The sequence below is a fragment of the Palaemon carinicauda genome, chromosome 29, assembly GCF_036898095.1.
Source record: "Palaemon carinicauda isolate YSFRI2023 chromosome 29, ASM3689809v2, whole genome shotgun sequence".
Lineage (NCBI taxonomy): Eukaryota > Metazoa > Arthropoda > Malacostraca > Decapoda > Palaemonidae > Palaemon > Palaemon carinicauda.
Window position 1 is genome coordinate 66,760,847 of NC_090753.1, and position 17,848 is coordinate 66,778,694.

The following is a 17,848-nucleotide window of genomic DNA, read 5'->3' on the forward strand; positions in this document are numbered from 1 at the left end:
CTATAAGCCCAGGGTGCCCCAACAGGGAAAATAGCCCAGTGAGGAAAGGAAACTAGGAAAAAATAGAATATCTTAAGAATAGTACCAACATTAAAATAATTATTTCCTATATAAACTATAAAAACCTTAACAAAATGAGAGGAAGAGAAATTAGATAGAATAATGTGCACGATTGTACCCTCAAACAAGAGAACTCCAACCCAAGACAGTGGAAGACCATGGTACAGAGGCTGCGACACTACCCAAGACTAGAGAACAATGGTTTGATTTTGGAGTGTCCTTCTCCTAGAGGAGCTGCTTACCATGGATAGTCTCTTCTACCCTATGAATTGATAAAGATAATAATGACTGATTTGATGAAGAAAGTATATAAAAATACTCCTTGTGTCATATAGATAAAAAAATGTTCTGATAGTTGCACAACCATGTTAGTTTTCTTTACAAAAATAGTTTTAGATGAAGATTATGTAAAATAGATGTTAATTACTGTGATATAACATTGGTTTGAAATGTTTAGTAATTATATACACACACACACACACACACACACACACACACACACACACACACACACACACACACACACACACACACACACTATATATATATATATATATATATATATATATATATATATATATATATATATATATATTATTACTTGCTAAACTGCAACCCTAATTGGAAAAGCAGAATGCTATAAGCCCGGAGGCTCCAACAGGGAAAATAGCCCAGGGAGGAAAGGGAACAAGGAAATAAGAGAAGTAATTAACAATTAAAATTAAATATTTTAAGGACAGTAACAATAATGAAATAAATACTTCATATATAAGCTATAAAATCTTTAACAAAACAACAAGGAGAGAGAGAGAGAGAGAGAGAGAGAGAGAGAGAGAGAGAGAGAGAGAGAGAGAGAGAGAGAGAGAGAGAGAGAGAGAGAGAGAGAGAGAGAGAGAGAGAGAGAGAGAGAGTATGTATGTACGTATAAAGGTGCTTATTCTAATGGTAAATAAATTTTGCTTGAGAAAAGATATATTATTCTGTAAATAAGTTGTTTACTTAACATTAACTGTCTTTTTTAAAACATCACCAAATCTATAAGAACGAACATGAAAATCTATCTTTTTTCCCCTACATTAATAGAAATAACTTAGATTATGTTGTCTTCATATTTCATATTAGGCTGAAATAGCATTTTTTATTTTTTCCTTAAATAAATGTTCATAAATGAATATAGTTTATGACGCCACGAGACAAATTACGTACTTAACACGAAACACAAGACAAAAAACACGTAATTATTTAATTCTAACAGATCACTTATCATACTTTTTGTTAACTTATATCTTAGTAATAATTAAATATGCAAATATCATATATAATTAATACTAAAACAAGTGTTAACTACTGTGTCTGTTAAAAATAAAAAGGTGAAATATGTCACTGAAATTCCCACCGAAAAAGTAAAGAAAATGAAAATGCATTTTCAATGAAAAATACGTTCTTGTGATATCTAATTCCTGTAAAAGCAATACGATATTTTTTTAGATATTTTATATTTAAAGTTTTTACTTAAAAGATATAAATGTTATGGTATATCTATTGTCTTTTGTTACGATATCACAATTATTTTAAGCTCATTTTCCATTAGAATCCAACGATATTAAATCATGTGATACATGCTAATATAAATTAATTTAATATATATATATATAAAAATTATTATAATCATATTAAAAAGAAGGAAACTTATTAAAAAAATACATCTATTGCGATATTCCTATTGTCTTTTGTTACGATATCACAATTGTTTTTAGCTCATTTTCCATTAGAACCCTACGATATGAAGTCACAAAATACATGCTATTATAAAATAATTTAATATATATATCAAAATTATTACAATCATCTTAAAAAGAAGGAAACTTATTAACAAAAAATATATATCATAATTGTTTTTAACTTATTTTCCATTAGAATCCAACGATATTAAATCATATGATACATGCTATTATAAAGAAATTTAATATATATATCAAAATTATTATAATCATATTAAAATGAAGGAAACTTATTAAAAAAATATATCTATTGCGATATTCCTATTGACTTTAGTTACGATATCACAATTGTTTTAGCTCATTTTCCCTTAGAATCGTACGATATTAAATCATATAATACATGCTAATATAAAGAAATTTAATAAATATATCAAAATTAATATAATCATCTTAAAATGAAGGAAACTTATTAAAAAAAAATATATATTTTTTTTTACTTTTTAGCTCATTTTCCATTAGAACCATACGATATGAAGTCACAAAATACATGCTATTATAAAATAATTTAATAAATATATAAAAATTATTATAATCATCTTAAAAATAAGGAAACTTATTAAAAAAATATATTTTTTACTTTTTAAAAGACTCTCTGAGTTCGCCTACTGATGAAATTCACGTCCTACGGTCCTTAGCTCGTTCAATTCTAAAGCAGTCCTTCACGTAAGTGCTTCGTCTAATATTATCTCGTTGAATTTCCGTGTCATCTTAGATCATCCTTATCTAATTATTGCACAGTAATTAGTTCAGGTATTGAACCAAGTACTGGTGGTGTTAATTAGTTAATTAATTAATAATTTACCGGTGATATTCACCTTTGAAAAAATAACTTGTGAAATGTGTTTTTAGCGTCGGTATCGAACTGGTCTCGCTGTTGTTTTTGTTCAAAGAATATTATATATATTGTTATTTTATAATATTGTTTGATTTATATGTTAATTACAAATGTATTTTGTTAATTGGATCATAATTAACGTTTTTAAAAATGTAGAAATATGGATTTTTAACCAATTTTCCCGTCTTTGATGCCATTCCTGTCCGGCATGAAAAATACAGTCGCTTATTAAGCCGACGGGAAATAAATATACAGTTCTACGTTAGGTATTATAATGTATTATACAACTGCATTAACTGTATTGTACCTTGAAGCCCTATTGTAGTATCTGAAGGTTAACGATACCACTGAAACGTTTGCGTAGAAATTACGATAGCCGTAAAGAATCTAATGTATCTTATTTGCCTAAAGAATTAATGTATAATACAGCTGTAGTAGGTAGTAACTGTATTTTCACCTCTAAATTCTATCGTACTATTTGCAGATTACGATTAACGTTTGTGTACAAAACACTTAAAACACCGTGAACATTTTGCGTAAAATTTACTATAACTAAACATTTTGCGTAAATACTACGATAACCGTAAAAATGTGTAAAATCTACGATAATCGGAAATATATTGGGTAAAAACTACGATAACAAAAATTTTACGTGAAAACTACGATTACCGTGAAAATTGTGCAATTGACAGGGAAATGCAGTCTTAATTTTTTAATTTATTAATAAGTTGTTTAAGATAACTTATTACTCTTACGAAATTAATGTGTAATTTTGTAAATTGTTAATTTAGATGGTTATTAAATATACAAATGCTATATTGTATACTGAAATCAAACTGAAAATGTTGTTTAAAATATAATTCAACTTAAAAAGAAAAATATAATTGCTACACCAGGTAAATAGTTATAACCTAAATTTCCTTTTACATTGCAATTAATTCTTTTCATATATACATCAAAATAGCTTTAATTTTCATCAATTTCTTGATACATTTAATTTTCCCCAGCATGCGTTATTACCTAAATGGTTGAGGGGCCAGGATATTATATTGACATGTCTTTATAGCACCAACATTAATATTAGTATCGATGGAGCCTTTGTATATCAGCGGCTAGTTCCTCATTTATTTATTAAAAATGGACATTGACTATCCTAAACTTTCCCCCCTAACCTAACCTACAAGCGGTGTCCTTGCCTGCTTACCTAGCGGGGGGCTAACACCCCCTTGCGAACCCCCCTTACACGGACGTATCCTAAGTTAGACTCCTAATACATACATGTGGGCGCTATTGTACATACACCCCGTATCGATAAAGGTACATCAAAAAGTGTCACCAGGCCAGGTACGAATTTGGCCAATGTCCTGTCATGGGCCTTATGGTATCACAATTAGAGCATAATATTATTGAAATTGTGATATAATTATATTTATGGACAGGGAAATAATGTATAGAGAAAGAAAGGTTTGTTTTACCATTTATCATTTTCCAATTGTTTTCCTTACCTAAAATTAGGTTTCCACTGGGGAGTCCCCGATTACTGACTGATATAGATGGAGATATACATCTGCGGTGAAATTAAAAGTGTCAATTTTGAAGGAAATTTTTATTTGTATACGATAAAGCGGTTTATTAGTAGGAAATTTTTCCTTGTCTAACTAATCTAAATAAGTCAACTCCATGGCCCGAGAATTAATCTAGTTCCCTATTCCAATGACTATTTTTCTATTTTCTTAACCATTATATTATGGTAACCAATTACAATTGCTGGAGCCTTTGTATTTTAGCGGCCAGGTCCTCCCGCGTACTTTAGAAATGGACAACAGCTAATGTAAACTGCCACCCCCCCCCCTAAACCAAACCTGTAAGCCGTGTCTTTACCTACTTGCCTAAAGGAGGGTCTAACAGCCCAGCGACCGCCTTACTCTGCCGTATTATTAGTCTGCCATCATCATACATACAGGTGGCCGCTATCATGCATCCACCCCCAATTGCCTTTGGAGTAACTTTTGATGCAAAGCATTTTTGGGGTGTATATATGATAGCAGCCACCTGTATGTATTAAGTCTAACTTAGAATACTGCAGTGTAAGGGGGTCGCAGGGTGGCGTGACCCCTCCGTTAGGTAAGTAGGTAAGGAAACGCCTTGTAGGTTACGTTAGTGGGGAAAAGTTTAGCTCAATTAATGTCCATTTTTAATCGCCGCGTGAGGAACTGGCCGCTGATTTACAAAGGCTCCGCATTTTTTATTTATACCAAGCTCGTTCCTGCAGAGCTTTTTTCGTTCATAGGTCAAGTCACCGACCTTAGTTATTGCTGTTTATGGGTAGATGGTTTAATGGCCTTGGCAATTGTTGTGTACAACATAACTTGTAAGCCCCACAGATTTAAACCAGTACACTGTGTTGCAAGTCATCAATGATAACTGTTTGGTGACAAGATAATAACCTTTGAGGGAGTTTACCCCACTTTTTTTAACCTTGTATGTAGATGGTTTTTCATAGCATACTAAAATACTAGTTAAAGGAAGGGAAGAAATGAAGGCTGTTACGTGTGCGTATAGGAATACTGTATTTTGAACTGTTCAGTTCAGTTGCGGGCCGAAGGGATTCGCTTTTCCGTTGGCACTGTTAGAAAGGAAACTTTTCTAGGTGTAATGATCAGTACGTAATATGTCAGAAAAGCCGCGCATTAGAAGGGAAGGCATTTGAGAGACCGGCTTGGATATGGGCGTCCTTTGTAGAATGACGGACTGGGCTGTGTGCGTATAAAATGGGTATTTTCCATCCTATGTTTTTTAGGTGATTTGTATCAGTGTTGTAATGCAAATCCCTCTTCTTGGACTATCAACAGATTTGTACTATTTTAGCAGTAACCCCTTGTTAGGTTTGCTCTGCAATGCCTCGCTTTTCTTGCAATTTAATCTCATTGGCCCTCTGTTGATGTAGGTTGAACGTGGTGAATGACATCACACATTAGCTATTGCCGAAGTAACATTTTCCTAGTATCTTTATGAAAGAAGAGTTCCTGTTGAAAACATGCCATAGGTTCCCTCTGAGGCCCTGAAATCGTTACTCTCGGGTCAAATTTCTAACCTCGTATCACAAGTGAGTGATCTAAAGGACAAAATGGAGTCTATTGAGGAAAGGGTCACTGCTGCGGTGGAGGACAAACTACGCCACCATCTAGAAGAGATAGACCGTAAAATTAGTGAAAAGGACAAAATAATTACCGACCTAACAAATAGGGTGGCGACACTTGAAGCCAGGCCAGACACATCTAGAGAAATGGAAATTCTCGAGGAGAAGCTGGATGAGATGGAAGCCCAAATGATGTGTGATAATCTTGTCCTGTCTGGCCCTGCTTTGCCCGCTCCCCAACCAAACGAGGATACACGGAATATAGGCCGAGATCTCGTGGAAAGGTGTGTCCAAAAGAATTTTCCTGACCACGTCTTCCTTGAAGGGCGAAGGATCGGTAAGAGAAGGGTCGATGGGTCTTTTGAAAACAACAACATCTTGCTGAAAGTGATGTCGCGAGCTGTGAAGGCAGACATCAGACACTCGTGTTTTCAACACAGGAATGACACTGCAAAAGGTTTCTTTGTAGGCGAAGCGCTCACAAAGAAACGTGATAAGCTTTTTTATGAATTACGTAGAGTGAAAAGACAGCAGTATACCGGTCTGTTCCTACATACTCGCGACGGAGTTATTAAAGTGAAAACTTCCTCAGCGGGCAAAACTTTTGCTATCCGTACCCGAAAGGACCTTGATCTATTCTACAGTAGTACAGGGCTCAGTGCCCCTGAGTGATTTCAAAATATGTGCTAAATACTCCATTGTTTTCAGTTTCTGTAACCATTTTTTCTAACCTCATTAGTTTTTTTCACATTTAAATTTTTGAATTTACACTCACAATTTTTTCTTTTTTTCAAATTGCATTATTTTACTTTTAACACTGCCATTTCCACTATTGTTAGTAATATCATTACTATTATCAAATTTACCATTTTTACTTTTACTGATATTAATATCATTATTATTTTTTTTTTCTCCTTTTTTATTACTACTATTTTTGTTAATATTATTTTTATTATTCCTATTTCTGTATTGTAATTACAACAATTATTTCCTTGTTTATATTTTTTACAACTATTTCCAGTTTTCATCGTAACGAAATATTTTCATTTTTTGTATTTCTAAGCATATTGTTACTAAACTATTAATTACTAATTTTAACTGTGGTTACGTCTCATGAACACAAATCCTGTATATCACATTGATCCTGATGAAAACTTTATTGATTTTGTGAACACATCTGATCTGTTTTCCTGTAAATATTACACTACTGACACATTTAATGATTCTCTCCCTAATCATATGCGGCAATGCCTTTCATTAATAAGTTTTAATATTCGAAGTTTCAAGAAAAACCATGACGAATTTATTGGCTACTTAAATAACTGCAACCATGAATTTGATATCATTGTATTGACCGAAACATGGGCTAAGGAAGAAACTCACTGCATGAATTATCTTCCTGGGTATAATGCGTGTCACAATTATCGGGAAGGTCGGAGGGGCGGCGGTGTGAGCATTTTCGTTAAAGACTCTATTGATTTTCAACCTCTTGATGACTTCTTCAACATTTCTAATGATAATTTTGAAAGTGTCGGTGTAACGGTTTCTATACCAAACTCGCCTCATAAAAGGTATTAAACTTTGGAATACTCTGCCCGCTTATCTAAAGGCACTGCTTAGCGTTCGGTCTTTTAAGAAATCATATACAAATCTCCTGTTATCTGGGTATTAAGCTTTATTAATAAATATTTATACTTGCCTACCTAACCACAACGCAAGTATGTTTCATTGTTTAGAATATTTTTTTTATTTGTAAAACTAGTTCTTTTACTGAGTTTTTTGCTTAATATCTACAATTGTTTCAATGTATATACCATTAGCTTTCATATACCATCTTTCCTTATCATATAAATATGCATTTCCTTTTGTTTTTAGGCTAAGATTCTCATTCATATGTATCTATTTGTATACATATGATTATGTATATGTATGCGTACGTTTTGTATATCTATATCCATATTTACTTTATTTTTTATTTTTACTTAATTGATGATATTTTTTTGTTGTATTATTGCCCGAAGAGCTCTGCTCCACATGGGCTTGGACTGAGTCTTTTTTTCTTTTTGTAAATCTTTGAATGTAAATATTTTTTGTCCAATAAACATTATTATTATTATTATTATTGAAATTATGCAGTAAGCCCTGAGAAGTTACCAAGATGTTTTCATACGAAAACCACATTATTTATTATTTTCAAGGTACTGTATCAAACTAATCACTCCTAGAAGTCAGGACCAGGTCAAGTTAGGTCCCCACGAGCATTTCAGATTACCCACAACCGCCAATTAGTGTGGTGGTCCACCGCTACTGATTAAAATGTCTGTAAATTCTCAGAACTAAAGGGAGTTCACTCGTTCGAACGGTTCGTCGAACCCGCTTGTTAAACAATTCAAAGAGGTGGAGTCTGTCACTAGTGCATAAGGCTTGTGGACAAGGAAGCTCCGCTCACAAAGTCAGGCGAGAATAGACGTTTTTCGAACCGTTCGACAAACGTGGTTGACAAAATCATATTTCAATATTGTATTTTGGCGTCTTAACTGTAAGACAAGGCGTTTGTAGAATGACAGACAAGCATAGACGCCTTGCTCTCAATCCTATTGCAATTGTGCAGATTAAAAGCTATCCAGTGTTCTAAATGCCAGTCTTGCACCTTTCGGAAAACTTCAGAAATTTAGGAATAACGCCAATTTTGACTTGTAGTTTAGGTTAGTCGAGCTTATTCTCTAATAACATTAAGGCAGGTTCACACGTTCGAACATCATGTCAAACACTTCTCTGTCTTACTGCGTTTTACTGTGTTAACCTGTTATAGCGTGAGTTTGACTAACCTAAATTATAGGTAAAAATTGGAGATATTCCTAAGCAAGGCGTCTATACTGGTCTGTCATTCTACAAACGTCTTGTCTTATAATTAGAATGTCAAAATCTAATCTTGAAATATAGATTTACCCTTGTTCATCTGGGCTCCAAAAGGGATGGAAGACGCAGGCCTGCATGGCTGAGGACTGAAGTGCTAAGCAGATGATAAATGGTGAAGTATTGAATTAAAAGCACAAGAAAAGAGACGACTGGAGAAATCTAACGGAGGACCCTTGTGTCAAATAGTGAATATTTTAAGCAAAATAAGTGTACCCTACTACAAACTACCCATTAAACTACTAAATTTTCTCCTTACCTAACAACTTTCTGATGATCTTAGACGAGTTCTTGAAGTACAAGGTGTATCCAATAGATCTTTAAGTTGTTGCAAATCCTGAATTACAGGATATGGGAATGACTCTTAATGTAGTTCTTCCACGCAACTCCTCGGGAAAAGCTAGCCAGCCTGAAAAAGAGTACCAAAGGTTAGGTATTGATTTTCCTATTGAAAACAGGATAAAGAAACCAGTATGGTATATTTTATATCGGGAATATCTTCTCACAGTCATTTCAGGCAAAATGTAATATTGTAGATCATCTTAAGGTTCGGTTCGTGATCCTCATAACTGCACGATCAACCATGTTACATCGTAATCTGCTTGCTGCGTAATCTTTTGGTAATTTTATCAACCTCGTATCGGTCCTATCAATCGTTTTTAAAGCACGGTTCTCATCTCGTTGCCCTTGAAGGTTGGGAAGGCTTAGGACCATGAAGTTCTTCTCTTTAACTATATGTAGTCTTAACTTCTTTAATAAACTTTTTAAGGGTAAAATTGTAAGACCATATAACCTGATTTGTGCCCTAACATTTTAAACTTTTTTTTTTTTTTCCTGTGAATTCTTTCTGGTCCTACACAGGATAAATTATCATGGTTTATCTGTCGCACTAACTTCTACGTAGTCTTATTCCTTTTCTTAAGCTCTTGACTAATCTTTTCATTGAATAAGTAAGAAATAATACAATGAAAATATCAAACACTTGTAGAAATGTTCTGACATTAAACGGAATCAGCTTTTATGTATAGCGCCAGGGCCAACTGCCTAAGACTAAATGATAGGAAAAGATATGAATTACGAGAAAGGGTAGAGTGTAAGCAATGTGGGGTAGAGACTGAAGATCTCTTAGCCCATTTCATTCTCGACTGTCCAGACCTCAGCGACGAGAAATGGAAAATAATAGGATTACTGTAGTCATACGAAGAAGAAAAGAAGTTGATAGGAAACATTCAGGATGCACCTGCCATCATCATTATGAGCCTCGTAAGAGGAGTCGTTCTGTAATATCCACAATATTATTATTAGATAAGCTACAAACCTAGTTGGTAAAGCAAGATGCTATAAGCTCAAAGGGTTCCAGTAGGGATAAGTAGCCCAGTGAGAAATGAAAATAGGGAAATTTACAATATTTTAAAAACTTCAAACATGTCATATAAACTAGACTTATGTCAGCCTTTTCTGCAAGTTTTACCGATTCAACTACCCGATTAGGAAGATCATTCCACAACTTGGCCACAGCAGTTATAAAACCTCTAGAATACTGTGTAGTATTGAGCCTCGTGATGTTAGAAGGACTAAAAGGATGGGGCATTTTTCTATATATTTTTTTGAAATTGCTCTAACAGCCTTAATTTTTGTCATGGAGAGGTCAGGTTGGTCTCATTCTTTTGGAATATGCCTGAAGTTTCTCATAAACTTATCAAAAACATGTAAATAACAGTGTTTTGCAAGAACGTAGCGGTACGCCCTTGGGGGGCCGAAAGGGTCAAGTAAATGCCAAACAAAATAACCCGCCTGAAAAACACCCACATCAAGGTTTCATAATAGTTTGTTCTTTAATTGTAAATTGCCTTGAGAAAGTCAATAAATTTCTCTGCATTTCTTCCCCGTAGTTTCGATAAATTTTATAAAAATGTTTGGGGTCTATGTTTGTATGATGACGATTGACTAAGAATGCAGCGTTGTAGGTGCGGTCGCAGGGGTGGTCTCCCCCCCCCCCACACACTTAGTTAAGTAGCTAAGGACACTGCTTGTAGGTTAGGTTGAGGGGAGGGAGTTCGAGTTAGTTGATGTCCATTTTTACAGTTGTGGGAAGAACTGGCCGCTGATATACAAAGGCTCCAAAAGATTTTTTTCAATTTCTACGCAAACTCTATACTGTTACTGAACTCGAGCAAGTACACTGCGGTAAATACAATCTGCAACTACTTTAAATACCATATATTACATTGTTAAGCTTTCAGGTGATCATAGTAAAGTACAGTACTTCGTTACTTTACAAGAACAAAGACCTGCACACGGTCTGGTATAGTGATGTAATGTGTTTGTTATTTTTGGATTATTTAAGGAATAACTGCAAAGTCTTCACTGACACAAACTGAATCGACGTAAGAGTGGTAGTACGGTACTTTGGTGTGTTGAATCATTTTTTTATCGTCCCCTGCCAACTCACGTGTTCAATCTAGAGTAGAGTACCTTAAACTAGGCCTTTCTAGTGTAACTGACCGGCATAATATTGATAGGGACTGGATTTGTAATAGCTATAGTTCTTAAACTAAACCTTTTTTGTGGTGGCCGGTGTTGTTTAATGTCCCTGACCGGTGAATGCCAGACTGCGGTTTGAGTCCTGCTGAAACACAATTTTTTGGGTTCACTGTAACCTCACCATCCTTGTAAGCTAAGGAAGGCGGTTAGGGACAGCCTATAGGGTTATTTGCTGAGGAATCAGCAGCCATTACCTGGTCCTAACTTGGGTGGAGAGGGGCTTAGGCGCTGATCATATTTGTAATGTATATGGTCAGTCTCTAGGGCTTTGTCTTGCTCAATAGGGCAGTGTCGCTCTCCCTTGCTCCTGTCATTCATGAGTGCCCTTTAATTCAACTGTCAAGATTAAGATCGGTAGTATTGTTAGATATATATATTGTTTAGCTTTTTTTTTTTTCTCTGCCTTTGTTTTGTAACAACTTGGTAAAAATAAATGAACAGTATTTTGATTTTCAGAATTTTCTATTATTTTCTCTTTAGAATTTTTTTTTTTACTTTGTAAAAATATACGAAGAATATTTTGATTTCCGAAAATATCTATACTGTACTTTGTTTAGAATTTTGTTCACGAAAAATATACGAACATTATTTTGATGTCCGAAATTTTCTGTATTTTCTGTAAAGATTTTTTCAACTTTGTAAAAATAAATCAACAATATTTTGATTTCCGAAATTTTCTATATTTTCTGCCAAGATTTTTTTTTAACTTATTAAAAATATACGAACAATATTTTGATTTCCGAAATTTTCTGCATTTTCTGTCAAGATTTTTTTCAACTTTGTAAAAATATACAAACAATATTTTGATTTCCGAAAATTTCTATATTTTCTGTTATTTTTTTCAACTTTGTAAAAATATACGAACAATATTTTGATATCCGAAATTTTCGTTATTTTGTTTTGAAGATTTTTTTTTCAACTTTGTAAAAATATACGAACTATTTTGATTTCCGAAATTTATTTCAGAATGGCAGACTCTGGATCTGGCCGTGGAGGCTTCCGGGGAGGTTTTGGTACCCGAGGACGTGGGCGCGGAAGGGGCCGTGGCCGTGGCCGAGGACGTGGGCGCGGAAAGGAGAACGAGAAGGAGTGGGTGCCAATCACCAAACTTGGCAGGCTGGTAAAAGATGCAAAGATCAGGAGCCTGGAGGAGATCTACCTGTTCTCTCTCCCCATCAAGGTAACGGGACAAGCGGTGTTTAATTAGGGAAGATCTAGTCAATTCTTTTTAGCGAGGCAGATTTGCACCCACTCGTAGGGGTGCCCTTTTATCTCGGGAAAAGTGTCCTGATCGCTGATTTGGTTGAACAGACAATTCTAACCAATCGAATAGCAGGAAACTTTTCCGAGCTAAAAGGGCACTGCTGCGAGTTGGTGTAAATGCGCCTCATTGAAAAAATATGAGTATAATAAGTATTTTGAGTATCCGTTCCCTGGGTAAACTTAACTATAAAGATCTTGTAGTGTAGAAATTAATTGGGGGTATCCTTTCACTCGATAAACTCAGAAAAGATCTAGCAAGCGTGGCCGCCAATTGATCGATGATATATACTACATTAAGTACTTCAAGCTTTGGTTTATGTCTTTCCCCCTGTCATTTTAAGCTTTAATATAGGTACATAAATTGTTTTAATAGTCTGATTCATGCTTGAAGATGGTCATCGAACTTGCAAATAGTATTTAATCTGACTCTGGAATTTGATTTGTATATATATAATTTAACCCTTTTACCCCCAGGCTATTTGGAAATTTCCAACCCTTAACCCCTAGGGGTTATGTTTTTCCCAGCACATTTTGCAGTATATATTTTTAAATTGCCTTAATTTTTGTCATAGAGAGGTCAGGTTGGTCTCATTCTCTTGGAAAATGCCTGAATTTTCTCAAAAAAATTATCAAATATGAAAAAAAAAGTTTTATAGCATTTTTTTTGCAAGGACGTAGCGGTACGTCCATGGAGGTAAAGGGATGGTTTTTGTGAAACGTACCAGTACGTCCTTTGGGGGTAAAAGGGTTAAGGTTTCTGACATTGTTTAGGCTTAAGAAACTAAATCACAATGGGGACATTATGCACTAAAATGTATTGTTCCCCCTGAAATTTGCTAGACGCTAAATGTTAATGTTGGTAAAATTTTATTCTCGTTGCAGGAGTTTGAGATCATCGACTTCTTCCTCGGCTCACAGCTCAAGGATGAGGTACTGAAGATCATGCCTGTCCAGAAACAGACACGTGCCGGTCAGCGTACTCGTTTCAAGGTATGGTAATAGTTCGATAAATTTCAAATGTCTAAGGAACTATTTCTATTGTATGTATTAAGTTTCAACATAACTTACACATTATTGAAATGTCTTGATTGCATATTTGTGTAATTGGCAAAAATAATTTAGGCACCAACATTGAAAATCTGTTAGTTCATCCTTGTATAAATGATATAAATATTCTAGGGATTATTGAAATTCTGTTACTACATCCTTATATAATTGATAAAAATAGTCCAGGAATTATTGAAATTTTGTTACTGCAGCCTTATATAACATAAAAATATCCCTGGAATTTTTTAAATTTGATACTGCATCCTTATATAATTAACAAAAAAATTCCAGGCGTTAGTCAAATTTTCTTCATATATCCTTATAAAAAGGATAAAAATATTTCAGGAATTATTGAAATGTTGTCACTCCATCCTTATATAATTGATAAAATTATTCCAGGCATTCGTGGCCATCGGTGATTTCAACGGCCACATAGGATTGGGTGTAAAGTGCAGCAAGGAAGTGGCAACCGCTATCCGAGGGGCCATCATTCTGGCCAAGTTGTCCATTGTCCCTGTAAGAAGAGGTTATTGGGGTAACAAGATCGGTAAACCCCATACCGTACCATGCAAGGTAAGGGTCCTCTATGATGTAAGGAATAACTAGAAGCATGTACAGCATGTCGAAAGGTTCGCCGAACCTCTACCGTGTTAGACTAATCGTACCGATTATTTTTCTATTATCGTTGGTGTTCCTGTTAAACTCGAGTGCTGCCCTCTATAGGGAAGTTCTATGATAAATGCAGGTAGAGTAAGTGGGTAGATCTCCGTGTTGGTGGCATTGCAATTGCCAACAACTCTGTTATCTACAAACAAGATTGTTTTAAAAGATGATATTAAAGAGAAATGCATAAGTTCAACTGAATGTCAAAGTTTTAAGTTATTTTTGAATAATGGGAAGACACCAACAGGAGGAAACATAATGTTCATTGATTTGCAGTTACCATTAACAATTGATGTTTGCTATTGATATCCCTATTATATTAACAAAATTGTAATTTACACATATACCTTGCATGAAACACATGGACAGTGTTGTGTAGATTTGTCCAAAACAATGTTACAAAATTGTTTTTCACCAGCATTCTCCTGCTGGTGTTGCACCATGAAATGGTTTCAACTAAAACTTACCCAAGAGAAGGTCTTTTGGGCAGTTTTGAGTGAATTTAGTGTAATGACTGAGGTGTTTGAGAGAGACACGGACACTGGTTGGAGTGGTGTTGCTCCATGAAATGGTTTCAACTGAATCATACCTAATCTTCTTTTGGGCAGTTTTGAGTGATATTAGTGTAAGGCTTGAAGTGTGTTGTAATTTAGAATACTGTGAAAGTATTTTTGTTCGTGGTGTACCAATTTTCGTGTGGGTGGGCGAATCCACAAATTTAAAAATCCAACTTTATACACTGTCAGAATATAGTATTGAACTTTGACACATTGGATTTGTGTTGGTGACCTACATGTTCTAAACCATTGTGGATTACTAATTTATTCTGATTTGTTATTGTGAATGTTTTATTTTGGTGTGCACTATGATAATTATTGCATTGCAAATGAACACTTATCATAATTGGGGTTCAACTAATAACCAAAAAGGTAAAAGTTCCAAAACGGAAATCCACGAATTTAAGAATCCACAAACCAACATTTTTTTTTTATAGAACAACGAAAATTGGTACCCACGATTAAAAATACATTCACAGTAACTTGCTAGAGGATTTATAAATCTTACCCAAGAGAAGATCTTTTGGGAAGTTTTGAGTGTTTCCTGTGATGTAAGGAATAACTCGAAGCATGTACAGCATGTCGAAAGGTTCATTGAACCTTCCGTGTTAGACTATAGTCTATTTCTTTTAGCGAGGCAGATTTGCACCGACTGGCAGTGGTGCCCTTTTAGCTCGGAAAAGTTTCCTGATCGCTGATTGGTTGGACGAGATAATTCTAACCAATCAGCGATCAGGAAACTTCCGAGTTCAAAGGGCACCGCTGTGAGTTGGTGCAAATCTGCCTCGCTAAAAGAAATGGACTGTAATTGTACCGATTATTTTTCTATTATCGTTGGTGTTCCTGTTAAACTCGAGTGCTACCCTCCTTATAGGGAAGTTCTATGATAAATGCAGGTAGAGTAAGTGGGTAGATCTCCGTGTTGGTGGCATTGCAATTGCCAACAACTCTGTTATCTACAAACAAGATTGTTTTGAAAGATTATATAGTTAAGGGAAATGCATATGTCAGTCATGATTATACAAGTTCAACTAAATGTCAAAGTTTTAACAGGTCATTTTTGAATAATGGGAAGACACCAACAGGAGGAAAATTTCGTAAAGATCATTGATTTGCAGTTACCATTAATAACTGATGTGTGTTAGTATCACGATTCTCTTTTAAAGTTTTAATTAACACATCGTCACCCTCATAAACTAACTGCCTAAGTCATTTTCTCCACTTGGGAAATTTAAAAAAAAGAAAAACTCATTTCCTAATTCTTTATATCATTGTGTCAAGCTTTAATTAACAAATTCTAATTCACAAATTCTTCTGTTAAGAATTTGTGAATTGAAACTCAAGACAATTATATAAATAATTAGGAAATGAGTTTTTTTTTTTTTTTCATTTCCCAACAAGTGGGGAAAATGACTTAGGCAGTTAGTTTATGAGGGTGACGATATATACCTTGCATGAAACACACGGACAGTGTGTGTGGAGTTTTTGTCCAAAACAATGTTACAATATTGTTTTGTTACCAGCATATTCCTGCTGGTGTCTCACCATAAAATGGTTTTGACTAAATCTTACCCGAGAGAAAATCCTTTGGGCAGTTTTAAGTATTATTAGTGTAAGATGTGAAGTGTGTTGTAATTTAAAATAACCTGCTAGAAGGTTTATAAATCAATTGTTATGCTAGATGTTTTAAAACTCATTTGTTGAATCTAAGCATTAAAGTATTTTTTACTCACTGGTCACAAAAGCATGTTGAAATTCTAATTGTTATCAAGTTTCAGACTGCCTGTATTTGGAAAGGTTTGTTTTAGATTCTTTCCAGACACTGATGAGGTATTTCAAGTACTTTCACTTTAAAACTCAAATACCTCTTCAGTCTGGAATGAATCTATTAGTATAAAGTATTGAGTTTTTTTTTTTTTTTAATTATTTAAATGTAGAAAATCTCTATTATGGAATGGAAATTATTGAATTTTAGGTTGGGTGATATATACAGTATGAATTTTTTTTTGAATTTTTAGAGTTTAAAGTGCCCAGCTATTTGAGTTGTTATATTATTAGTTGACAATTGAGTAATCATTTTAACTAGTTTTATGTAGAAAATCTTAGATTACGAAATAAAATTGAATTTCAGTTTGGGTAATATAGTTTGCAGTTTTGAATATTTAGAGAAAGTCCCCAACTGTTTGAGATAAATTAAGTATTAGTTGACAATTTAATCTTGTTATTGTAATGCAAGTTCTTGCCTTTGCGGTGCCTTAATACAAACTGCCAAATTCTTTCAGGTGACTGGTAAGTGTGGCTCCGTATTGGTGAGACTCATCCCAGCTCCCCGTGGTACTGGTATCGTCGCCGCCTCTGTCCCCAAGAAGTTGCTGCAAATGGCAGGTATCGAAGATTGTTACACCAGTGCCAGAGGCCAGACGGCAACCCTGGGTAACTTTGCCAAGGCGACGTACGCCGCCATTGCCAAGACCTACGCTTATCTGACACCCGATTTGTGGAAGGAAACTGTCTTCACCAAGTCTCCATACCAAGAATTTACAGACTATCTGGCTAAGTACCACAAGATTAGCTCAGAGCAGAGACAAGAGACCAAGTTGTATTAATCCTGAAGCAAATATATGTGGTTCATGTGAAGTACTCTTTTTATTCTCCATGCTGGTATTTTGTATTTTATTTGTAATCCATAAATTTAGCATTGTAGGTTAAAGTTTACAAGTTAAACTACCTTAAATAATAATTATTTGGACTTGAATGGGAGATTGTTCATGTACAAATGCAAATCTTCATACTTTACTTGAGGTAAGCTTTGATGAAAGCTGGAAATGGCTAATGTAGAGTTGTTTTGGCTGCCACAAGCTAGTAACCAACCACATGTGGTCCATGTTTGACAGCGCAGTCTCTCCCCCGTTATGAATTTAGCTGGTTAGATTCACAGCTGTGTTCTCAACTTGACTAGCCTGAAGTACGTGTTGCGAGTCAAACTACTTTAAATCTTGGACATTAGTTCCGGTCATGGTGCTTTAGGGTTTTATTTCATGGA

The 17,848-nt window shown here is 34.7% G+C and overlaps 1 protein-coding gene across 2 annotated transcripts; it reads left to right on the forward strand.

Moving 5' to 3' along the window:
* The first annotated feature begins 2,406 nt into the window (after nucleotides 1-2,406).
* On the forward strand, nucleotides 2,407-17,442 carry LOC137622207 (small ribosomal subunit protein uS5). 2 transcript variants are annotated; one of them, XM_068352674.1, is made up of 5 exons: nucleotides 2,407-2,504; nucleotides 12,242-12,455; nucleotides 13,421-13,528; nucleotides 13,985-14,158; nucleotides 17,088-17,442. In XM_068352674.1, the coding sequence occupies exons 2-5, from the start codon at nucleotides 12,243-12,245 to the stop codon at nucleotides 17,409-17,411; spliced, it is 819 nt and encodes a 272-aa protein (XP_068208775.1). In that variant the 5' UTR covers nucleotides 2,407-2,504; nucleotide 12,242; the 3' UTR covers nucleotides 17,412-17,442. The 2 variants fall into 2 exon arrangements, with proteins under 2 accessions (XP_068208775.1, XP_068208776.1); XM_068352675.1 differs by lacking the exon at nucleotides 2,407-2,504 and adding an exon at nucleotides 2,512-2,591.
* Nucleotides 17,443-17,848: the final 406 nt, after the last annotated feature.

Bases quoted from the DNA above. Each gene is read 5' to 3' on its own strand.
- LOC137622207 (XM_068352674.1), top strand. From the start codon at position 12,243: ATGGCAGACTCTGGATCTGGCCGTGGAGGCTTCCGGGGAGGTTTTGGT. The intron at 12,456-13,420 runs GTAACGGGACAA...TTCTCGTTGCAG, and splicing joins TGTTCTCTCTCCCCATCAAG to GAGTTTGAGATCATCGACTT. The intron at 13,529-13,984 runs GTATGGTAATAG...AAATTATTCCAG, and splicing joins GTCAGCGTACTCGTTTCAAG to GCATTCGTGGCCATCGGTGA.